The 23783-nt window shown below is 63.4% G+C and overlaps 2 protein-coding genes across 16 annotated transcripts in view; one reads left to right on the top strand and one right to left on the bottom strand.

The window, feature by feature from the left end:
- The window catches only part of BAIAP2 (BAR/IMD domain containing adaptor protein 2), a 38909-nt gene extending 35705 nt beyond the window's left edge, over positions 1 to 3204 (top strand). For 11 of the 12 annotated variants that reach the window (XM_071764383.1, XM_071764380.1, XM_071764391.1 and 8 more), the window contains one exon: positions 1672 to 2272. Coding sequence is in view for 8 of the 12 variants with exons in the window: in XM_071764380.1 (XP_071620481.1) it covers positions 1672 to 1741 (70 nt within the window). In the remaining 4 variants the exon portion in view is untranslated. Of the gene's footprint in view, positions 1 to 1671 lie in introns of all 12 variants that reach the window. The other variant, XM_071764393.1, reaches the window with a different exon arrangement.
- A 130-nt stretch (positions 3205 to 3334) lies between these two features.
- AATK (apoptosis associated tyrosine kinase) lies at positions 3335 to 22747 on the bottom strand. 4 transcript variants are annotated; one of them, XR_011729954.1, is made up of 15 exons: positions 22439 to 22745; positions 14324 to 14457; positions 13288 to 13429; positions 12423 to 12502; positions 12127 to 12245; positions 11601 to 11688; positions 11333 to 11466; positions 10562 to 10646; positions 9862 to 9983; positions 9555 to 9704; positions 6320 to 9452; positions 6050 to 6197; positions 5733 to 5960; positions 5353 to 5544; positions 3335 to 4531 (listed from the first exon to the last, which is right to left on the bottom strand). XR_011729954.1 is itself a non-coding variant. In XM_071764377.1 (14 exons), the coding sequence occupies exons 1-14, from the start codon at positions 22518 to 22520 to the stop codon at positions 5516 to 5518; spliced, it is 4674 nt and encodes a 1557-aa protein (XP_071620478.1). In that variant the 5' UTR covers positions 22521 to 22745; the 3' UTR covers positions 3335 to 5515. The 4 variants fall into 4 exon arrangements, 3 of the variants coding, with proteins under 3 accessions (XP_071620478.1, XP_071620479.1, XP_071620480.1); XM_071764377.1 differs by having other exon boundaries at positions 3335 to 5544; XM_071764378.1 differs by lacking the exons at positions 14324 to 14457; positions 22439 to 22745 and adding an exon at positions 13617 to 13829 and having other exon boundaries at positions 3335 to 5544.
- Positions 22748 to 23783: the final 1036 nt, after the last annotated feature.

Genomic DNA, 23783 nt, shown 5'->3' on the forward strand with positions numbered 1-23783 from the left:
AGCCCCGGGTGCCCCCGCGCTGCAGTTGCACGGCTCTCGCACCGCCGGGGCTGAGCTGCTTCCCCCGCTCCCCGTAACCACCTTACTTTGGTTTGTAGGTCTCCGGTCCTCGCCGTCCCACCGGCGCCCTCCCCAGCTCCCCCACCCCTCGAGGAGGGGGGAGCTGACCCACGCTAACCTCGTTTTTTGAGCAGCTTCTTTTGCTTGTAGACTGCCCCGGGAACGCGTCTCGGCAGCCTCCTCGTCCCGACCCCGGCCGTGACCCCCAGAGTCAGAGTTTCCCCAGCAGCCGGGACCCCCCCTACACCTCGCTGCCATTTGCCCGGCCCCGGAGAGCCCCTTCCCCATTTCTCTTTGATATCGTGAGCTGTTTTTTCCCGCGGCTGCCGGAGCTGCGGGCTCCTGTCCCCACGGCTCTTCTCTGCCAGAACAAAACCAGTTGATAATAACCCCTGGTGCCTCATCAAAGCAACCTTTCCTCTCCCTCCAGTCCTCACAATCTATTTTGGCATCCTGGGGGGGGGCAGGGCGGGATGGGGGGAAGCAATCTAAGAAGCTACATTAATTAGCTAGGAAACTAATTACCCTATTTTTAAGTAAAAGCCATGTTATCTTTTTGAGAAAAGGAAAAGCGCACGTGGAGGGGTGAGGGATAGAGGAGAGGGGCCAGGGGGAGCGAGCCCCTTCCTCCTGCCCCATGGGAGACAGCTGGGGGGGTGGGCTCTGCAGGGAGCAGGGGGTTTGTGGGGTGCAAGGGGGCTCCATGGGGAGCAGGTGGCTGCTCCCAGCTCTGGTTTGAACCCTGTGGCTCCTGGCAGCCCAGAGTGGCTGTACCACAGCTGGCAGCACCCCCATAGCTGCACCTTCCAGTAGTTACCTATCCTGCCAGGAAGGGACAGAGGGACACTCCCAGGGGCAGGTAAGGGTGCTTTTTGTGTCCCCTGTCCCAGAAATAGCCACAGCCAGCAGATGCCAGCAGCACTGGGGATGCCCTGGATGGGTAATGCCCTGCTCCAGTTCTAGGGTGCTGCAGATCCTTGGGGTGCCCAGGGCCAGCTTGCCAAGAGCCAGGCTGGATTTGGCGCTGTGCAGCCAGCTCATCCAGGGGATTGTCGTCTCCCTGTGTTCTCCCTCTCTGATATTTGGCTACTCTGAAGGCTTCCCAGCCATGGTGTGGAGCTGGAAGCTCTGTTCTTCTCCAGGTGTCCCCATATGTCCCTTGGCAGATGGGGTGTAGGGAGCAGTAACACTCCCCATAGTGGCACAATACAGAGGTGGTTGATCTTGGGGTGTTGCTTAAGGAACTGCTTGAGGGGACTGCTGCAGCTTCTCCAGTTCAGGGTCCCCTTTAGCAGCCCCAGCTTTAGATCTGCAAGACATGGAGAACACCCCACACGCAGCAGCTGTTGCTGGCTCAGCTCTGACATCCACCAATGCTCCAACTGTGAGAGAAACAGAGAAATGAGGGGCAGCTCCAGCTTAATTCCATCCCAAATGCTGCTGGTGCTGGGCAGGTGGAGGGGACATGGCTGGTGCTTCTGGGCTCAGCCCCAAAGGATGCCCAGCACAGCCACTTTGGCTCTGCAGCAAAACTTCTTGGGGTCTCACTGGTGCCCTGGCCCCGCTGCCACCATCCCTCCTGCTAAACTCTGCCTTCCTCTTCCTCTGCAGAAACCCCTTTGCCAACGTCCAGCTGAAGCCAACGGTGACGAACGACCGCTCGGCTCCCTTCATCAGCTGAGTCAGGAGCTCTGGTGCCCGCCGTGCCACGCGGCACTCGCTGCCTCCTCCTCTTCACCACTGCATGTCCAGCTTTCCAGGACTTCATTTTTAGGCAGAGTTTATTTAATCCTGCTGCTTTCAAAGCCAAAGGCTGACGCTAGTGCCCTCCTTCTCTTCTTTAGACCCAGCTTATTGCTCTCGGTGGCAGAGAGTTAGACCCCTGCCCCCTGGCCTGTCCTTTGGCCACACAGACCTCTTGTGATGGCAGCGTGTCCCAGAGCCACTTTTACTTCTAAGCTTCGTGGCCACTTGCGTGGAGCCGGGAGGGACCCCTGGGACAGGCAGGATCCCCTGTGCACACCAAGGAGGTGGTGGGAGCTGTAGGCTCCTGCCCAAGCCCCCGGGGATGCCAGCAGTGGGGTGTCAGCACTGCAGCCCCCACAAGGTCAGGGATGGTCCCAGAGCTCCTGCAGTACCAGGTCTCTGTATATAGTAGGGTATTACGGTACTGCTGTAAAATATAAGCTAGAAAAAACAAAACAAAACAAAACAAACATTTTTGGAAGTGAGGGCTGTGTTTAAGTGTGCCTTGGGGTGTCCGGGGCTGCAAGGGGGCCCAGCAGTGGAAGGGGCACCCTGCTCCCCTCACACAGGCTCTCCCATCCACACCTCTTGCTTGGCTGGCTGCTCTTCCTCTATTACTAGAGCTGCATGAGAAAGAGAGATAGATATAGAGAAATATATATATATACATATATATATATAAAAATATATATACCCACACACTTGCTGAAGTTACTGCTGGGTGTACCCCAGGAGCCACATCCCTGCCACAGGAACAGGGGTGAGAGTTTTCCAGGCAGGAACCAGATCTCCCATGGACAAGTGGTTCGTGTCAGGCAGCGTGGGGGATCAGCACCCTCGGAGCTTTCACCTTCTCCGTGGCATCTTTCATTTTGTACTTTTTAATCACTGGTGCGTGGCAGGTGCTTTGCTGAGCACCCAGACCTGTGGGGCACTGCCCATGGGTGGGCTGCCTGCTGTTTCCATGCCCACAGGGCTCTTTCCCAGTTGGATGCAATAGCTCATCGCTGCCGTGGTCCCTCCAATAGGATTGGGAAGTGGCTTCTCCTGTGACCGCCCGGGCTCCATCTGGGATCTCCCACCATGTGGCTTCTTCCTCCCCCGGAGCTGGAGCAGATGGAGGGGGGGGCAGGGGTGAGGGGAAGGGCTCCACTGGGGTGTGAGAGGGCTGGGGGCTCACAGCCTGGGGTGGGGGCAAGCCTGGGGTCCCCTCAACCACCAGACAGGTGTTGTCCTCTTCCACTCCCCTCCTGGGACCCCCAGGCATCCACCCCAGGCTCCAGCCAGCCCTCAGGGTTCTGATGCACCTCCTGGCTTGGTGGCACCTTCAAGATGTAACCTGAAATAATTTTTTATGAGAAAAAGTAATTTATGAGCAATAAAAGTTGCCCCCCCCAACTCCCAGTGTTTTTCTTGGCTGGAGGCTTTCCTTGGCTCCTGCCCCTGGAGCATCCTTGGTCTCCAGCCCTGGTGCCCAGCATCTGGTGAGAGCTGGCAGGGCTGGGCAATGATCTGGGCAACAAACAGGTTAAGATATTTTAAAAACTTTATTATTATTGGCCCGATGATATTTGACACACATGCTGGGAGCTGTATGGAAATCAGCACTGATAAAAAATACAGCAATTATGAGACCCGTATTGATAAAATAGACAATGTAATAATAATAGCCTTTCTATTAAGTAAAAAAAAAAACAAACCACAAAAAAAAAACCCTAAACAAAACCCAAAACTCTCCAAGCCACAGCTCTGGGCTCCTGCTGCCCTCCAGAGGCAGGGACCTGCGGCGCCATAGACCAAACCCGGCTGATGGGGGGGCCGGGGGGTATAAGGGGTGGAGCAGGGGGTCAGGAGCAGCACTGCAGCCCCTGGGTGAGAGGAGGGTGCCAGGGGGGAGAACCTCCCCCCGTGCAATGCAAAACAAAGCCCCCTGCAATGTGGGGGGGCTGCGGAAGAGTGCTCTGGGAAGCGCATCCCAGACACCCCCCACCAGGCACATCCTGCTTCTCCAAAGGCTGCAGCCCACCCCCACCCCTCCATGGGTGCTGCGCCCTATGCCACTGGTGGTGCAGGGTGATGCCCCCCCCAGGGATGCAAAGAATTTGGCAAAGAGCTTGTGGGAGGAGCACTGGGGCTGGGGGCTGAAGGGGGAATGGAGGTACAGGGCAGGTTGAGCTTAAATAAAACACTTAAATAAAGCACTAATTGCCATCAGGGGCTTGCCCGGGAGAAGCAAATGGCAACGAGGGGGAGGGTATGGGGCAGGCACAGCCGCCCTAGATTTTGGGGCTGAAGGTGGGGACAGGTCCCAGGACCCTGTCTGCCTCCTGGGCAGAGGGGCACGGAGAGGGTTAGGCTGCCTGTGAGGGTGGGAGAAGGGTGGGCGAGTGCAATGGGCACAATGCAGAACCACCATGGTGCAGGAGCAGCACCCCCTCCCCTGCACCAGCCCCTTCCCACGTGGGTGCATGCGTGTGTGTGGCTGTGCACACGTGTGGCTGTGCACACGTGTGGCTGTGCACACGTGTGGCTGTGCACGTGTGGCTGTGCGTGTGTCCTCACCCCATGTGTGTGGCAGGACACAGAGTTGGGGGCAATGAGGGGGCCGGGGAGGGAAGGGAGGGGGGCATTTCTCACCTCAGGGTTTGGTCTATAGACCCCAAAGGAACCAGCCCTGATTTCAAGGTTTCGCTCAGCTCCGCTTACTTCTATTTCCCTCTGGAAGCTGGAATTGCACAATTATCCTAAGCCTCAAATCAATTAAAAAAAACCAAAAAACCCAAACAAAACAAAACCTGGAACAAAGAACGAGTGCCCACCCCACCCCCCCAGCTCGTTACGTCTCTTTGGCAGCAGTAACTTAAAATCACGTCAATGTGGGTTCAGTCAACAGCAAGTTTTGTTTTTATGGTGGGTTGGGGGCTTGTGGGTTTTTTTATCGTTTTCTTTAAATACAAAAATAGTCGAGTTGGTGGGTCCTGGTGGGAGCCAACCCACGCGGGGGCTGGCCAGGGCCCCCCCAGCCAGCCCTCACCATGCCACTCACCACCACAGCAGGGGCAGGGTCCCACCAGCCCTCAGGGGGGCTGCTCCCCAAAAAGCAAGGGAGGGAGGAGCTCCCCGCCCCCTCCCAAATGTCCCCCAAGCTGTGCTGCCCACCCCAGGCCCGGGTGGCAGAAGGGCTGGCAGCAGCCCCAGCATGGGGAGCTGGTTGTGCTCAGGGCAACATCAAGCAGTGGCAGCAACTGGGAGCCCCTTCACTTGTGGCAGCTGTGGGGCAGCCAAACCACCGTGAGGTGCGAGGCCAAGTGCACGGCACAGGGGGGGACAAACACCACCTTGGGGAGCACAGATGGGTGAGAAGCCAAAGGGGGGGAAGTCCACTGGGTGGGGGAGGGGGGCACACTGCAAGTGTTAGCAAGGTCAGGGCACTACCCTTTAAATGCTATAATTTATATATATATATATATGTCTATATATATATATGTGTGTCTATCTGTACACGCACACGCACAGCCACCCGCACACGCACGCGCCGTCACCCACCGCCTGGCCCCGGCCCGCGCCGGCCCCGCTCCCGCTGGCAGCAGCCAACACGCTCCTTCCGATAAAATCTGCCTAAAAAAATCCAGAGCGGGGGGTGGGAGCCCCCGGCTGGACCCTCCACAGGGCCCCACCGTCTTCCACCAGCACCAGCATCCCCGCTGGCTCACTCCCGGTCACCGTCTTCACTGCTGCCTGCAAGGAGGGGAGAGGTGGTGTGAGGGGGGTCCCGGTGCTCCCATGGGACACCCAACCCTTTGGAGAGGTGATCAACCCCACGAGGCACAAGTTCAGGGAGTCCCATGCACCCCGGGCTCCCACCACAGATGGCACCTGGGGGATGGGAGCTCTCCAGACCCTTAGGGTGTGCCAGGGGGACTCACCTCCTATGGAGTCCATGTCCGAGTCGGAGACGTGGGTGATGGAGAACCGGGATACTGGAGCAGGTGACACTGTGAACCGGGAGAACTGGATGGGCAGCACCTGCTTCTGCACCGGCACCAGCGCAGGCACGGCCGGGGTGGGCTCTGCCGGTGTCCCTGACAGCGAGGACATCAGTGACGGCTTCACCGGCATGAGGGGAAAGTCATCATCCCACTCAAAGCCCCCGCCTGTGACAGAGAGGGAGGCGTCTGAGCCCACTGTTGGGGTCCCCCCCACCTGCCCCACCACAGCCCTCACCACTCTCCCAGCCCCTTACTCTCTTCCGAGGCGTTGCCATCCGAGGAGTCATCTGAGGCACCGAGCCTGTGGGGCGGGCTGGGGGGGCTGCTGGCAACAGGGGGCTGCCCCGAAGGCTGGGGGGGCTCCGGGAAGCTCTGCTCAGCCAGCTCCCGCGTGGGGCTTTCCTGCAGAGGGGAGACAGGTGGGAAGAGACCCTCACTGGAGCCTCCTGCCACCCTCCCCAGCATCGGGTAATGCCGTGGGGCAGCACCCAGTGCTCAGCTCTGCCCACCCCACTGCCACCCACCTGGTCAAAGAGGTAGATGGTAACATCGTCGTAGAAGGAGACGGCCTTCTTCTTGCGCTCCAGGTCCTCGCAGAAGGACTCAGAGAGCAGGCTGGGCATCTTGAGGAGGCTGCGCAGGTTCCTGCCGCTCTGGCTCTCAGCTACCACGATGGGCACAGCCACCGGCTCCTCCTCGCTCTCCTCGCTCTGCTCCTGGATGTTGTAGCAGCGCAGTTCCTCGTCTGACTCGTCACTGTCCTCCGTGTCCTCCTCCTCCTCCTCTGGCTCCTCGTGGTGCTCAGGGGCAGCCGGGAGCAGGGAGAGGCCTGGGGGTGACTCCCTCCCCGGTAGCGGCGTGCTGGGACCCCCCGGCGCATCGCCCACCCCAGTCCCCTCTGGTGGCAGCCCCAGCTGCTCAAGCCCCAGCGTGGGGGGCACAGTCTGTTCACCCCCCGCTGCAGCTCCCTCAAGTCCAGGGACATTCTCGGGCACATGGATCCCCCCGATAGACACCGGTTCCCCAGGGCTTGCCGGCACAGGGGTCAAGAAGAAAGTCTTGGGTGGCACAGAGCCTGGGGGACAGGCATCGCCATCGGGGCGCAGGGAGCTGCCTGGCACTGGCCCCGTGCCGGCGGGTCGCCGATCAGTGCCAGACCCCTGACCCGTGGGGCTGGCCGGGACACTGCCAGCCACTGTCTCCCTCTGGTCCCCCACCGAAACCCCCGCTGCCAGGATGTCCACTGCCACCGCAACGCCAGGTGCTGCCGGGGGGCTGCCAGGTGCCCCTGGGGGATGCAGTGAGTCCTCTCCTGGTACAGGAGCTGGCCCCAGGTCCTGCGGGGGGGGTCGGGGCCCCTCCTCTGCCTCTGGGGTCCGGGACCCATCACTGTCCTCCTCATCCTTGGGGCTGCGCTCAGCCTCGGCGTCGTAGTCAGAGAAGTAGGCAGAGTCACGGTAGGGGTTCTTCTCAGCGAGGCTGTGCAGCTCAGCCCCAAGGGAGGTGGAGAGCCGCATTTCAGGGGCTGAACCCTCATCCTCACCCCCCGGCAGCCCTGGGGGTGGCTTCCCCAGCTGGCTGAAGGCCTCTGGTTCTCGGGGCTCATGGGGCTCTTTGAGGACAAACTCGGGGGACTCGTTGTTCTCGGTGTCGTAGCCACTGTCGAGGGCCTTGGGCTGACCGGCGGGCGTGAAGGCAGTGGGGCTGAAAACCTCACAGGAGCTGGTGGTGGAGGGGATGTCCAGTGACTCCAGGGAGTCCGGTGTCCCAACCTGCTTCTGCAGGGACTTGAGTGCTGGGGCCGCCTCCACCCGCTCTGTGTAGTCCGCAGAGAAGTCGGTGAAGACGCCAGAGGTCAGCTCTGCCGTGTCCTCATCGCTCCCTTCATCCACGCTGGGGAAGCTGGTACTGGAGGTCTTGTCTGGTGTCTGGGCCGTGTCACCAGCGGCGCTCACACCACCCTCGGCGCCGCCGTCCCCTGGCACTGACGCAGTCACCTCAGAGGCCTCCGGTGCGGGCTGGGCGCCATCTACACTGGGGTCGGCGGGGGGGCCAGGGTTGGGGGCGGAGGTGCCAGCCACGGTGGTGGCCTCCCCCGTTCCTGGTGCGGCTGCAGCGTGGGGCAGGGGGCTGCAGGCAGGGCTGCTCCCCTCGGCGCTCTCGTCCGGGTGGGCATCCTGCTGGGCCCCGGCTGTCGGGGCTGTGCCGGGGCCCCACGGCGTGTCGGGGCTGCCAGCCAGCGCTGCTGCCTGCGAGGAGCGGCCGGAGGTTGATGAGTCACGGCCGTGCCAGGCCTGACGCTGCAGGGAGGGCGAGCGGGGTGGGGAGGAGCTGCAGGCCGTGGCAGGGGGTTGATCCTGCCGTGGGCGGCGGAAATCGTGTCCCGGTGGGGACCCCCCGAGCTGGGGCTGGCCGCGTGGCACCGTGCCCAAGGGCTTGGCCATCAGCCCCCGGAAGGTGATCATGCGGCGGTAGCACCAGCTGTCGCCGGCCAAGGCCTGGCGGGAGGCCGGGCTGCCACTGCCGATGTTGTTGTTGGAGGAGCTGTTGGAGGCCCAGGGGTGCCGTGGAGATGGGGGGCTCGCACTCTGCGGCGGGCAGGGGGTCCCAGGGGGGCTGTCCTCACCCAGCTCCAGCGTCACGCAGTCCAGACTCTGCCCCGGTGGTCGCCCGCCCTGGGGGGTTGCCTGTGGCTCCCCATACCCCCGGGGGCTGTAGGCGCAGTTCACGGGTGGGGAGACGCCCAGCGGGTCGGAGAAGATGCCGGGCTGGAAACCAGGGATGGCCCAGTCCTGGCTGCCTAGCTGGGGGGGCTCCTGCTCCAGCCGGTAGCCCTCGGCCCCACGGCTGGGGGATGGTTCGTAGCCCCGTGGCTCCTGCCCCGGGCAGGGGTAGGGGTAGTACTCGGCGCACTCCCAAGAGCTTTCAGTTGCCGGAGCCTGGCCCAGCAGCGGCTCCATGCTGAGGGAGACGGCGGGGCTGCTGTCAGAGTCATAGGTACCACTGCCACCACGGGCACCCTGTGCTCTCCAGCAGGACGGGGGGCGCGGGGACCCCCGCTCGCCTGAAGGGCTGTAGGTGCACATGGTGTAGTCCAGCTCAGCGCTGCCCTCCCCGGGCCCCTCGATGCGGATGTAGTACTCGCTGCCCAGAGAGGGGCTGTGGGTGCCCAGGATAGGCACCACACCAGGTGCTGGCAGGCTGGGGCAGCCCGCTGGCTTGCACTCATAGCAGGAGGGGGAGACCCCCAGGCTCAGGCGCCCGGCGGACGTGGCCGGGTAGTAGAGCTCGTGGTAGCGGGCGGCACTGCTGGGGCTCAGGGAGCCCAGGGGTGCCTGGAAGTGCTCGGTCTTAGTGTGCTCCCACTTGTACTCAAAATTGAGGCCGTGGCTGGTCTCCATGACAGTAAGGATGTCGTCCCCGTCCGAGGGGAAGCCGTCAACCGTGAACTGCTCCAGCAGAGGGAAGGAGGAGAGCTCAGAACCGTGGTGGCTGGCACTGGCACTGCCGTTGGGTTTCATGGAGTTCCAGCGCTTCTCAAACTCTTCCTCGGCCTCCGTGGTCCCTTTGGCACAGAGGTAGGAGAGCAGGAGGTGCACCTCCTCTGCCGTCGGACGCTGCTCCGGCTGCAGCCAGCAGAACTGCATCACCTCGTACCTGCCATGGTAAGGGGTGCAGGTCAGCCCCAGCCCCCTGCCCACTGGGGAACAAGGAGAGGGAAGGGGCAGGAGGTGGTCACAGCCCGGCCCAGGTCCTCACCAGCGCTCCGATAGTGACAGCTTCAGCTGGGGCTTGGGCAGCTTGAGCTGCTGCTCCTTAATGGCGTAGGCGAGCACTTGCCGGTCAGAATAGTGGTCGTAGGGCTGGCTGCCCAGCTCAAACAGCTCCCAGATGGTGACACCCAGCGACCTACAGGCAGGGTGGGATGCTGGGGGCACGGGCAGACTTCACCCCACTAACAGTGGCCCCAAAAACCCATCCACCGTGATCCCTCTGCACCCCCAACACCAGTCGGTGCCGTGCCTGGCAGAACCCTCCTGTCCCCACCCCAGACCCCGCTGCTCACCAGACATTGCTGGCCTTGGTCTGGTCCACGATGAGCAGGTTGCCATGCACCTCGTCAATGAGCTCGGGTGCGATCCAGCGCAGTGGCACCCACAGCTGGTCGGCCGTCACGAAGTAATCGTCCTGCCAAGTATGCAGGGTCAGTACGAGAAGAGAACGTCAAACCTACGCGGAAAGGACCGGCCACGCCGCAGCAAGAGCTGTCCCCAGCCCCAACACCCCCCCAGCCACCCCATCCCTGCCCCACCAGTCTCCACTCCCCCTAAGCTCCCCATCCTGACCCCCAGCAGCCTCCTCCTGCCTCCACTCCCTGGCTGGACAGACAGACAGACACCTCCCAAGTCACTGTGCCTGCAGGACCCTGACCCTGGCAGAGGGGCACATCCAGACTCTCCAGGCACTAAGAGGGAGCCTGGGCTGCATTGCACTCTGTTGGGCAGGGGGCCAGGGTGCTTGGGGGGATCAAACCCCTCCCTTTGTGCTCAGGGGCAGTTGTCAGATGGGAGGGTGTGCAGCTTGGTTCCCCACCACTGGAGATGGGAGATGGGTGCTTGTAGGGGGAGGGGGGTTGCAGATCTCGTTGCAGGGCTGGTTAGGAAATGTGTGCAGAGCTTGGTGCAGAGCCACGCCGTGCACAGCAGCAGGACCCAGAGCCCCCCTGCCCAGCCCCCAGCCCCTTCCTCCCCCCAAACCAGCCTTACTTTGTACTTGCAGTGTGAGAGCCCGTAGTCCCCGATCTTGACCGTCAGGTCTGCAGTGAGCAGGCAGTTCCGCAGGGCCAGGTCACTGCCAAGCAAACCCCGGGGCTGTCACCGCCGCCGCGGTGGCCACGGGGCCACCCACCGCTTGGGGGACGAGGGGACCCCCCTGGGCAGCACCGTGGCTGGTGGGCTGGCGGTGGGAGCGGGTCGGTTGTGGCTGTGCAGAGCCAGAGCCAGCGTTCTGGCTGCCCGGGGCCGGGCGTGCCGATAACCAAACACCAAATGCACAGCAGGAATGCCTGCACAGCTCCAGCTGCGCCTCTGTCCGTCCGTCTGTCTGTCTGTCATGCGCTGAGCCAAGCGGAAAGCGGGTGTCCCTGGGCAACCTGAGCCCTGGCACGGGGAGGGGCTCCCAGGGGTGCTGCTCCAGCTCTGGAGGGGTCACGCAGACCCCTGGTGGGGCAGGGACCACCGAGGCTGGGATCCCCCTTGGGAAGCCCCACTCTGGCACAGCCAGGGACCACACCCACCCCCTCCACCCCCACGGAGACCCACAGAGCCTGGCACGGGGTTCATCCAGTGGCCCCCGATGGCAGCACACCCCCTCCTCAACAAAATCACTGATGCTGGAGTCTCCATCTGCAACTCACTCAGCACCAGGATATTGTTGGGCAGAAGGAGCAGTGGTGGGGCAGGAACATCGTTGTCAGGGGGACCCCCACAGGCTGGACAGCCCCCCTCCCAGCCCCCTTGTGCCCCAGGCCAGCCTACCTGTGGATGTAGTTGTTCCTGTGCAGGTGCAGGACACCGCAGGCCACCTCACACGCCATCCTCTGCAGGGTCAGCGGGTCGGGGGCCATGGCCTCTGCCCCCCGGCAGCTCCGCAGGTACCCCTTCAAGTCACCCTGCCAGGCAGTGCCACTGTCACCCTCCCTGGCACTGGGCTCAGTGGGGGCTCAGCCCTGGCACCTCGCAGCCCTGCCCTGCCTGCAGCCCTCTCCTCCCACATCCCAGCCCCACAGCAGCACCTGGGACTCACCAGCGGGCAGAACTCCATCACCAGCAGGTACGGGGTGACCTCGGCACACTGGGCCAGGCACTGCAGCAGGTTGGTGTGCTGGAGGGCCCTGTGTGGGGCAGAGCCAGGGGGGCACGTTGGCACCACACCAAGGAGGGGGAGGCAGCCCCCCAGGAACTGTCTCCCTCCCTCCTCTGCTGCTGTGCTGGGGGCTGGCGCGGGGACTGCCGGGAGTGGGTACCAGCATGTCCCAGCACCCCGGGACATGCCACAAAGGGGCACTTGTTCAGCTCTGCCAAGGCAGGGAGCATCCCCCCCTCAGCCCATGACCTCACTGGCTCCCAGCACAGCCCTTGTCTGCAGTCATGGAATCGTTTTCGTTGGAAAAGACCTTTAAGATCACCAGATCCAACCATTGACCTCTGAATCCCGGCAGGTGGATGGTGGGGCTGGCAGAGTTTGGCTGGGCACCTCCAAGGTGGCACGGAGGGAAAGAGGCACCACCCACCAGCATCCCCAGTAGTACCTTGAGCAATACTGGACATACCTGTAGGGCTGCGCTTCCTCCAGGAACTGCATCTGGTCCTGCACACTGGCACTCGCCTTCAGCTCCTTCACCACCACCTGGGTGCTGCTGATGCCCGAGTTCACCTCCCCCAGGAACACCTGGGGCGAGGGATAGGCTCATCCCCTCCATCCAAACCCCAAAACCTGACCAAACCCCAAACCCTGTCCCCAACCCCCCATCCGAACCCCAGACCCCATCCGAACCCCATCTCACCCAGCCCAGGCCCCGCAGCCAGTGTCCCCCAGGGTGTCCCCAGGCCCCCCGGTGCTGCTCACCTTGCCGAACCAGCCGTGCCCGATCTCCTTCAGGTAGAGCAGGCTCTGCCGCCCCAGGTCCGCCGACTTGAGGAGCTGCACTGTAACAGAGCACATCCAGCTGCCCACCCGCCCACCTGCCCACTTACCCCCCACTCCCTGCCAAGCCCCGGTGTCCCCACCGTGTCACCTGGTGCCAGGGCCGGCACTACCCCGGGAGGCTCCGGAGCAGCCCCCGGAGCCACCATCCCCAGGGCATCCTCCTCTCCAGGCATCCTCCTCCCAGGGGACACCGGGTACCGGTGTCCCCAAGCCAGCTGGTGGCTCCCTGCCCCTTCTCCTCCCCGGGGACCAGGGAGAGCCACGCAGAGCCCAGAGCTCTGGCATTTAGCCCCTTCCCAGCCCCCCCCGGTGCAGGTCCTGCCCCTTGGGCCCCCGTGCCAAGGGCGGGCAGCAATGGGGCCATTGTTGGGCTGCACTGCCTCGCACCACACCAGCACTGCCACGCTGCTGCCACCCCGGGGAGCAGAGCAGGGTGGGAGGGGGCCGCAGATGGGTGCCCCCCACATTCCTCACCCACTCACAGTCTTGTTTATGTGGGACCAAGGCTTGTGAGTGGCACAGCTTGGGGTTCCCACATCCCAGTAAGGTGCACGCTGCTCCCAAAGGCTGGTGCCATGCACAGGGCTGGTGAGAGGTCACCAGGACCCTTGCACAGAGGGACAGCAGTAGCCCCTACCAGAGTCCTGTCCCCTGCCAGAGCCGTGGCTCCACTGGGGCCATCAGCAAGGGGCACCCATCATCCCCCACCCCATCCCCAGTGATGCAGGACCCCCAGCCTCAGCACACGGGAGTCCCTCAGGGACCAGCACCCGCCCCAGCTTACCTGAGCGCCCCGGCTGCTTGGCCATTGGCAGCGAGACCTTGGTGAGGGGCAGCACGTAGACCTCGGGGCCATGCTGGGGGGCAGGTGAGCCCTGGGCCGAGAGCTCCGTCACGTAGTCATCCCCCTCGGTGTTCTCAAACTCCTGGGCCAGGGGGCACACAGGGGGGAAGGACACACCAAGCAGAGACAACTGACCCTGTGGGTCCTCTGATGCCAGCAGCCATCCCCATGCATCCCTCTGCCCATCGCTCCAGCACAGTGACCCCAAAATGCCACAGCACCCCGCCAGCAGACCCCCACCATGGGGCTGACACCCCCCATCCCATTACCTGGCTGTGCCAGCCGACCAGCCCCTGGCTCCCGAAAGCTGCCCGGGCGAGCAGGTAGGTGATGGTGAGCATCTCGCCCAGCCCAGCCTCATGGTGCTGCCAACCCGTGTGCCATGCACCGCAGCACGCCGGACACAAGCAGTAGCTGTCCCCAGCCCTGTACCCCTATATAAGGGGTGTGGGGGCACGAGGGGGCTCATTGTTCCCCTCCAGCACAGCGAGGTGCTCCGGCCGGTGTGGGATGGTTACACAACAGCCCCGTGTCCCCCCCTCCCTGCCCGATCCCCCTCCCGCCGCGGGCGCCACAAGCCTCCACAAAAATCCCAGCAATTAGGGAAAAAAACGTTTTCTCGGCACATTCTGTGCCTGTGAGGTCAGGGTGCCTCCCACCCCCGGGGGCGTGCGGGTGGGACCATAGCAGCCCTTAACCATGCCATGGCCTGGCCCCGCATGGAGCCGGCAGCCCGGCTGGGTCAGGATTTATCCCACAGTGATGCTGAGCCCCACAGCACCCAGGGAATGCAGAGCAGGGAGCTTGGCTGGGCCAGGATGTGACCCACAGCGATGCTGAGCCCTGACAAACAGGGGGCTGGGCTCTCCCTGAGCACCACTACTGTGACCCAGGACACATCCTGCTCTGGGGCTGGCTGCAGTGGGGGTGCTGTACACCCCAGGAGCCCCCCACTGTCCCCATGCCCCCAGCTCACCTTGAAGCCGATGTCCCCCTTCTTGCAGCACAGACAGGCCAGCATGAGGAAGATGAAGGTGAAGAGGCCCGAGAAGGAAACGGCCACCACGGCCAGCGAGGAGGACCAGGAGAGCTCGCTAAGGGGGGTGCCGGCTGCAGGGACAGGAGGGGTGAGGGCTCAGGGCTGGGGGGGACACGGGAGGGACAAGGCTGCGCTGATGGGTCCTGCCCAGGCAGGGGTCAGGAGATGTGGGGGCACACGGGGGCTCACGGGGGCTTTGGCAGCGGGGAGCAGGGAGCCCAGCACCGCTGTGTCCCCTCTGCTGGCTCAGGATGGGTGGGGAGCCCAGGAGGGACCCCAGCACCAAGGCAGGACCCTGGTGGCACCTGCACAGTGCCTGTGGATGGCAGGTGACAGTGACATCCCATGGAGGGGGGGGCTGCACGGGCTCGGGGGTCACTGGCATGGCAGCACCCCAAACCAACACAGGGGTTGCATCCCAAACTAGGTTGGATGCTGTGCGTGCTGGAGCAGGGAAGATGGGAACCAGCTCCTGCCCCGTCCCATCCAGAGACAAGATCCCCAGGGGAAGGGTCTGCCAGAGCCCTGCCAGCACTGCCGGGACCCTCCAGAGCTGCTCCTGCTGGCACCAACATCTCTGCCCCTGCCCTGCACCATCCCATCCACAACCACCGCTGGCAAAACCACAGCTCCTGCCCCCAAGCCCTGGCACTGCAGCGGGCATGGGGATGGGGACACAGAGCTGCTCCAGCCGGGCACCGCATCGCCAGCTCCCCGCACACCCCAAGTCCAGCACCCACCCGCCGTGTCCCCTTGGGGTGACAGGGAGGGTGGTGGCAGTGGTGGTGGCCGTGGCCCAGCTGCCAGCCCCCTTTGCAGCTGCCACATTACTATTCTGGCCAGAGCCTGCCCAAACAACCGGAGCCATTGTGGTGGGAGGAAGCCGGAAGGGCCACGGTGCTGCCAGCGCAGACGGCCTCACCGGGGACCCGCACCCGCCAGGACAGTGCCCAGGACAGTGCCCTCCTCGCAGGACATCAGGGCTGGGACGGGTGTCCTGCCCTAAACCAGACCACCGAGCATAGTGCCAAGCCCCTCCTGGCACCCACAAACCACGGGGCATCCCCCCGTTGCCATCCCCGCGTCCCAGCCGCGCTGCCTGTGCCGAGGCTCGCCACCACGCTGCTGGTGCATGACCTTGAGAACACCACCTGAAGGGCACAGAGGGTCTGGGGGACACAGCCATGCCACCCCAGCTGCTCCCCAAAACTGCCCAACCCTGGCGGTGCCAACACCGAGCACTCCGGCTCCCGGCGCCGCGTGCTCCGGCACAGCCCGGGCGATGCCAAACGCTGCCGGTGCTGGTGGAGGAGCTCAGAGACATCTTCTAGGGCTGGTGGATGCGAAGCCGAAGCCGGGAGGAGCGGGGGTGGCGTTCCCCCTCCTTCCAGCCCGTTTCCATGGTGAACACACTTTGTACTGCCAGTGTCACCATTTTCCCTGGATAGTGGGACAGCGAGAGAGAAAATGACTCACTGAAAGGAGCCTTTTGAATGGAGCGCGGCCACAGGAGCCTTTCCAACCGGCACCGGCAGCTGAACCGCTGCTCAGGAACTGGAGCTTTGCTCCCCAAACCAGCCAGCTGGGTCCTGCCTCAGTTTCCCCCACGGTGACCCGGGGGCTGTGGCCAGCCCAGCTGCCCAGTGAATGATCACAGCCCTTCATACCTGCAGCACAGGATTCTCAGCGGTGGTGAGAAATGGGGCATAAGTTCAGGGGCCAAACCCTCCCAAAACCAGGTCAAGTGCACCTGCAGCCATGGCAGCCAGAGGACAGGGAGCAATGGGACACAGGGAACACCAGGAACACCATCATGAACCCCCAGCCACGGGGGCTCCTCCAGCCATGGCTCTACACTTCTTGTCCCCCCCAGACCTCTTGTGCAGAGCCAGGATTGCTATGGGGGTCCTGTAAGAACGACCAGCTCGGTGCATCCTCCAGCCTGGAGGGCAGGGAGCAGGGCAGGATCCAAACCCACAGGACCCACTGGCAGCTCCAACCACAGGCTCAGGGCACCCTGGGCAGCCCCGACAGCCATCCCGGCCCAGGCACAGCCCTGGGATCGTGTTAATCCCCAGCTCTGTGGGCAGCTTCCAGGAAAGCAATTTTACACCCCACAGGATGAGCGCTCTGCTCACCCACACGCATCCAGGCGGCAAGAAACCATCCGCTGCCATTTAGCACAGCCCCGCACGGCTGCTCCTCACTGCCTGCCCACGGCTCCAGAGGGAAACTGAGGCACTGGGAAACCGGACAGTGGGGGACAAGGAGGATGACCCAGGGTGCTGCACCCTGGAGTCTGATGCCACCCACCAACACCCATCTCAGGATCCCGGTATCCCGCAGCACCCTCTGCGAGGCACTAGGATCCATGCCAAAAGTGGGGTGCACAGAAGCAGCATCCTGAACCCTGGCCCTGGAGACCTCCCACCAGAAACAGGCAGAGCTGTTCAGGCAACTGCTCCAGTGATTAATAGATCAGTTAATTTTAAATGCAAGGCACGCTTTGTTAATCTGTTATCCTTATGTATCTTTTAATGTGGGCTTATTTAGCCAATGCAGAAGTATTTTAAAAGCATTGACTCTTGCCTCTTAATTCTGGTTTTATCATCCTGGCACGAATTAACAGTAAAAAAAAATAATTAGATTGAAAAAGTAAAAAAAAAAAAAAAAAAAAAATCCATCATTTTCTAACATGATGAAATAAAAATTAGGACAGTACTAAGTGTGCAGGCCAAGCCGCACCATTATTGTGTACACACCAAGCATGTCAGCATGATTAGAAACAAAAAAATCCCCTGTTCCTCCATCAGAGCCGGCCCTGCCACAGAGCCGGGTCCCCGTCGCCAACCACTTTCTCCATTTTCTGCGAAAACAACAATAATACAGCAAAAAAGCATGCCGAGCCAGAATCAATCGATTATTTAAACCAAATTCTCTTGCACGGGGTTTTACAGCAGCTCTGAGCCGGGCGCTGTGAAGCCTCCCACGCCAGCAGGTCCCGGACCCTCACCCCAACCCCGCCTCTGCCCCGCCAGCCCGGTGCCGGGATGGGTGCGGGATGGGTGCGGGATGGGTGAGCACGGCACCGGCTGAGCAGCTTTTATGTAACAGCGGGAGCGGAGCGGGGCAGCCTATTTTTATCAGAACCGCCCGGCGGCGTTACGAAACGAGAAGCTTCGGCAGCAAAGGGAGCAGCGGAGGAGCAGAGCCCCGCGCAGGCAGCGGCCGCGGGGCAAGCGGGCAGGGGAGTGCTCGGGAGGCAGGCAGAGAGCCCCTCACCATCCCTCCAGATGCCTCAGTGGCAAAGCCGGGGGGTCCCCTCCAGCAGAGCCACGCGGTGACAACACCACGAGGGTGACCGAGCCCCTGGCAGCAGCCAAGGGCACGTCCCAGCCCCAAACTGCTCAGGGGTGCAGGGGGGACCCCAGGGACTGCCGGCAATGGGCCCCTCCATGGTGCTGGAAGAGCAGGAGGTGCAGTGGCCGGTTCTGGTCCCGAGCAGCACCGTGTGCCCAGGGCACAGGAGGGAGCTGGGATGGGTATCCAGGGGTACAAAAGAAAGGGAATGCTTGGCACCAGCCAACCTGGCACCCACCACACCATGGCTGCTCCCGGCCAGCCCTGCAGTGCCCAAATCACCCATCACAGCAACACCCAGAGCAGGAACCCTGGAAAACTCCCCACTTTGCCATAGCCATGGCAGCGGGGACGAGCCGAGGGTGAGGGTCTCAGCTCTGAACCCAAACCCCCCCGTGGTGGCAGAACCAGTGAGACAGAGACAAGCACCCAGTCACGGGTATTTCAGAAAGATGAAGCTTCATGGAGGCCGAGGGGACAGCCCGGCAGCGGGACACCCCTGCCCAGCCGGTCGCTGCCCAGTCAGGCGGGCAGTGCTGCTCCAGTAACTGCGTTTGCCTACACTGGAATTTTCCTCAACTCCAGTAATTAAAACAAACCACTTTACCACGCTGATGGCACCAGGCTGTGGAGGAGCCCGCCAGCCACGGCTGCTGGCAGAGGGAAGGGATGGGAAGCAGGACCCCTGACACTCTCTGTCTTTGTCCTGGGCTGGGGATGGTGGCTCTGCAGGAAATCCTGGAGCTGCTCCTGCTTTTCCCAGTGCTGACTCCCCCCACTCCCACCAGTACCCACCATCTCCATCCCTCACCAGGCCCAAGCAGCACGGTAAGCCCAGTACCAGGTCCAGGGCAAGCCGGGGCAGTCCTGTCCCCCCGCTGTTAGCCCAGAGAAGCTCCAAGCTCTGCCGATGGCAAAGGCCATCACAGCAGTGATTGCCCAGAGACAGCCCCATGGCATGCTCTGACACTCCCCAGGCTCTCAGGGGGATTAATGCCCAGAGGAGATCTATTTTCCTGCCAGCGGGCACGCTGAGTCAGCACGGCTCGGCTCCTCTCTCTGCCAGCCCCATCACCTCCCCACGGCCACCCTGGCACGGTGTCCCATGCCGTGTCCCTGCAGGCTGGGGCACACGGGACGGCCAGGTGGGCTCTGGAGCAGGCACTGTCGGGTGGGCAGAGTCCCTGGGCTGCTCAGGCACACGGTGTCCCACAGAGGACTGGGAGTGCTGGGCAGGGAGCCCGTGACTCACAGCCCGCGCTCCTTCCCCCCACACTCCAGAAGTGTGGAGCCCTCTCAACCCCGGAGTATATTAATTTCTCTTAATTGGCTTTGACAGGGATCCGTATCAGCATCCCGAAGGCAATCGCCCGTGTGCACGGGGCGGGAGGGAGGGAGAGGAGCGAAGCGGCACCCTCGGGACCGGCACCTCCGGCTGCCCGGATCCGTCCCCTGCCGAGCGGGGCCCAGCTGCACTGCGGAGCTGCGCCAGCTCCGGGGCTGCCAGGCTGTGCCGGGACAGGGGGCTTGCTGCCCACCTCCGGCATCCCCACACGCACCAGCACTCAGCCCCTACACCCCCTGCCTGTGCCCGGCTCCTGCTGCCTGACAGCCCGGACAGACCCGTGGCATCTCCCATGCGCAGGGAAACGCGACAAGGAGGACGGCAGCTGCGGTGCTGTGAGATGCTTCTCCCCACTGCTGTCACCTTCATCTCTCCCTGCTCCGAATCTGCCCTTCATGTTCACCCCCAGCAGCACCTTCCTCCAGTCCTCCCCCAGCACTGCTGACAGCCAGCAGCATGGTTGGTGTCAGAGTGGGAGCGTAGAGAGCTGGAGTCCCACGTTGGGGTCCTTTTGGGTGCTACAGCCCTTTGCCACTCTGGTGCCCTAAGTTCCTTCCCATCCACATGCCAGGAGGGGCAGTGATGCTGGACAAGGAACATCAACACACACAAAGCTGTTGCCACCACACGGCCTGGGTCAGAGGATGGTGCCATGTGCCATCTGGGACCAAAAACATAGGGCTGGGGGGACTTGCTCCCTCAGCCTTGACACCTCCATTCATCCCCAGCTGCCCCCACACATGAAACCCCCAGGACACAGGGTGCAAGTGCAGATCCCACAGCCAGAGCAGAGAACAGTGACACCGCAGCCACCAACACCTCCAAGGCCACGACGGGACAGAAAGGGGAAAAGGGTGAAGAACAAACAAGTGCAGGGGGAGAGAGGACATTTCTCACGATTTTGAGCCACACTCCTGGGACTGGGAAGTGTGGGTTGGGAGTGGGGAGGGCAGCTGGGCCAGCCAGCAGGGAGAGGAAGGGTCCAGCCCTTTCCCCAAACAGAGACATCTTGTGTCCCCAAGCAGCTGCCATGGGCTTCACTGTGAGAGGATGGGATGCAGCTGACCCCAGAGCAAAGCGCTGCCCACCCAGGTGACACAGGGGACAAGGCACTTCTGCCCAGTGCCTCCAAGGTCACAGTGCCTCCAGGGCAGGGAATGGCCACCCAGATCCCACGGGAATCCAGGGGTATCTGGGCTCAGGGCTGGCAGAGTGGCTGTGCCTCTCAGCATCGGGGTGGTTGGATGCTCTGCTGGTGGCCACAGCTCTCTGTGCTCCTCACAGGAGTGTCTCCAGGTCTGAGACCTGTGGATGGACGCAGCAAGATGGGAACCATGAGGCCACCAGGCTGGGACCCTTCCCTGGACCCCCAGCTCTGGAAGCGAATGTATCCCCCCACCCAAGCAACACACAGGCCCCGGCATCCAGCAGAGCCCAGCACAGGTGCATCTGATGGCCGAGCCAAATGGTTTCACCCAAAACAGAAGCTGAGTCCAGAGCATGGGCTGCAGTGGTCAGAACATCCCCTTGGCACCTCCACCCCAGGTGACACCACTGTCATCGTTCCCCACTACCAGCACAGCCCATGGCCCAGCCTCGGTGGCTGCAGCTGCCCACCATCCCTCCCCGGGGGCTGCAGGGACAGGGGGCCAGGAGCATCCCTGTTGTCCCACTGTAGCCCCCGTGGCCACCCCATGCAGCGGGGTCACCCTGCCCCGCACAGCGCTGCCTCCTCTGCCTCGCTGGCACAAGCAGACCCCAGGGAAACGGGACTGGCGCAGGCAGGAGGTGATGCCAAACAGACAAAATCAACAAAGCCACGAAACAGAGAACACGGTTTGTTCCCCCCTTTAACTCCTTTCCCCCAGCAGTGCCGTGGGCGGCAGCCGTATGGCAGCGGCAGAGCCCTGGGCCCGGGCTGGCAGCACCACTGTGACAGGCAGCGATGGCAACCTCCTTGCAGGGGATTTTTTAAATCAAAGGTGCCCTGCAAATCCCCAGGGTGACGAGAGCAGCACGGCAATGAGGCGCCTCAACGAGAAACCAGAGCAAAAGCCCACCGGAGGCTGAGGGCGGTAAACAGGCTCGGCTCCCACCGCTACCGCAGTTTTGATGCAAATAAAGAGGTTTCCTCCCAAACAGAAATCAAAACTGAGCAGGCTTAAGGACAAAGTCCCCGGCAACGGGGATGCGGTTTGGTGAATCTCGGCGTGATTCGTTTTTAAATCCTCCACCCACCCCCCCCGGATTCAGCCCCTCCGCAGCCGCCAGCCCCAGGGCCACGGAGCGGGAGCAGCTCGGGAAGGAGGGACCGGGAACCTGGGGTACAGGAGGGATGCGGGAGCGCGGCATCCACAGCCAGAGCTGCCACCGCATCCCCCCCGGCCCGGTTTTGCCTCCCTGCCGGTGCCAGAGGAGGTGCCGGCAGAGCGCGGGTACCCCCGTTTGCCTGCTGGACCCTGGCACCGTTTTTCTCCCGGTTTGGTAAACAAAGAGCCGGTACCGAGCGCGTCGCCAGAACTACCGGACAACCCTGGGTGGCTGCTGCGGGGGCAGCGGGTCCCGCGCATAAGGGGTCCCCAACGCCCCGCACTCGGGGGGGTGGGGGGGCGGCAAGGGGTAAGAGGTGGCCGCTGGCATTTAGGGAAAGGAGGGGAAGGCAGACGTGGGGGGGAGGCCGCTGCGGCAGCCCCCAACCACGCACACACAAAAGCCGTCCCCGCTCCGCTCCCGCAGCATCTCCCTGCAGCGGCGACGCGGCCGAGGCCGGGAGACGGCGCCTTACGTAACCGCCTGCACCCCAAAACAACGCTCACACCCCCCCAGCCCACCGCAGAGCCCCCCCGGCTCCCCAGCCCAAGCAGCCACCACTACCCCCCCAGCGAGCCAGCGGCGGGGGGCTCAACCCCGGGCACCGTCTTCCTCCCGGAGTCTCCCCATTACCGCTCCCCTCCCTCTCTAATCCCACCACCGTTATTCCCGGAGCGATCACCCCCTCCCCAGCCCGGAGATGCCTCCGGAGCCGGAGCAGCCCCCGGGATTCCTCCGCACCCTCCAGCCCCGGGGGAGAACAAAAATGCCGCCCCCGGTTTGCGGCAAGCGGTCCCCGCACCGAGCCGGTTCATGGCGGCAGGGTCGGGGTCGCGGTTGGCCACCAGGCAAGGCAGACACCCCCCCTTCCTCCCCGGGGACAAAGTGACATTTCACGGCACCGGGGGATGCACCGCTTCCCGGTGAGGTAGCGGGCACGGCACCGCGGGACTGAGCTGGGGGTGGCGGGAGGAACGGGGAAGGGGGGTGGGTGGGTGGGTTTCTCGGGGCGGGGGTCCCGGGACTGCGGCACTCACCGGGGTCCAGGTGGGAGCTGAAGGCCAGGCTGGGGCTGGGGAAGGCGGCCGCCATGGCGGCGGCGGCGGCGAGGAGGGCCATGGCGCGGCGGCGGGAGCCTGAGGGCCGCCGGCTGCCGCTGGCCCCGCGCTGGGCTCGGCGGCGGCTCCTCCTCCATGGCGGCAGCCGCGGCCCCGCGCCCCGAGCCCCGGGGAGGGGCCGCGCCGCCGCCCAGGAGCGGGGGCTGCGGGGGCGGGGGGCGGCAGGTGGAGGAGCTGCAGAGACGGGACCGCAGTGGGACACACAGCTCCCCCGGGACGGCACGGAACGGGACGGAACGGGACGGGGCAGAACGGGACGGGACGAGCCGCCGCCGCCCCCGCGCGGTCCGCATGGGACCCACCGGGAATGGGGTCGGATTCCCCCTGGGAGTGGGGCCGGGACCCACCGGGAGTGGGGTCGGGTTTCTCCAGGAGCGGGGCTGGGACCTTCTGGAGTCGGACCAGGAAACCCTGGGAGGGGGGCCAGGACTCGCCCCAGGAACAGGACTGGGATCCTTTTGTGAGAAGGATTGGGACCCCCCCACCTCCAGAATGGGGCTCAGAAAACCCAGGGAACAGGGCCAGGACCCCCTGGGAGTGGGAACAAGATCCCTCGGGAGTGCGGCCAGAAGCCCCAGAGGGGGGCCAGGAGCACCGAGGGGCAGCCACCCCCAAGCCCTGCAGAGAGGCTTGGATGCTGCCCTGCCCCAGGTACCACCAGCTCCCTGGGATCTGAGGGTGGACTAGGGAGAGCAGAGGTAACTCTGCCCCACAGCCAGCCCCCAACATGTACTCCCCAGAACACCCCCTGCACCCAAAATCTTTGGTACAGAGGGAGCAGAGCCCCCCTGGGCAGCCCCTCAAGCCCCTCACAGGTTCCCCATTGATCCAGGGGGTCCTCACTGGGCCAGGGGCTGCCCCACTTTGGAGCTGTATGGCTTGGCCTCGTGCTCTTGATGCCACAGCCCCAGCACATTGGGACTGTGCCCTCCAACCATGGGACCCCATAAACACAGAGCGGTCCTGGTCCCACAGCTTCACCCACAGCCCTGGGCAGCTCCTGGAAAAGCTGTGGCACAGCCGGAGCCCACCCAGCCCCAGGGAGCGGCTGGGACCCAGGTGTGGATTTTCTGTTGGGGCACAGTTCCATCCCCAGGACCCCCTCTATCCAGGAGCCACCGCTGTGGGACATGGGCTGAGCTCCTTGCATGGGACTCACGTTTCCCCACGGTCGGCCTGAATATTTCAAGCCAAATTTTGCGTACGCGATTAATTTTTTACAAGATTTCAGGCTTGCAGAGAACACCACGCTGCACAGGGCACG

This window comes from Heliangelus exortis, chromosome 20, assembly GCF_036169615.1.
Source record: "Heliangelus exortis chromosome 20, bHelExo1.hap1, whole genome shotgun sequence".
Classification (NCBI taxonomy): domain Eukaryota; kingdom Metazoa; phylum Chordata; class Aves; order Apodiformes; family Trochilidae; genus Heliangelus; species Heliangelus exortis.

What these genes read in the sequence shown, in the direction of transcription:
- AATK (XM_071764377.1), bottom strand. Translation starts at nt 22,520, where the DNA reads ATGGCCCTCCTCGCCGCCGCCGCCGCCATGGCGGCCGCCTTCCCCAGC. An exon ending in AGGGGGACATCGGCTTCAAG is followed by an intron (nt 13,430 to 14,323) that starts GTGAGCTGGGGG and finishes CCCCTGGCCCAG; the next exon opens with GAGTTTGAGAACACCGAGGG. An exon ending in GGACATGGACTCCATAGGAG is followed by an intron (nt 5,545 to 5,732) that starts GTGAGTCCCCCT and finishes CCCTCCTTGCAG; the next exon opens with GCAGCAGTGAAGACGGTGAC.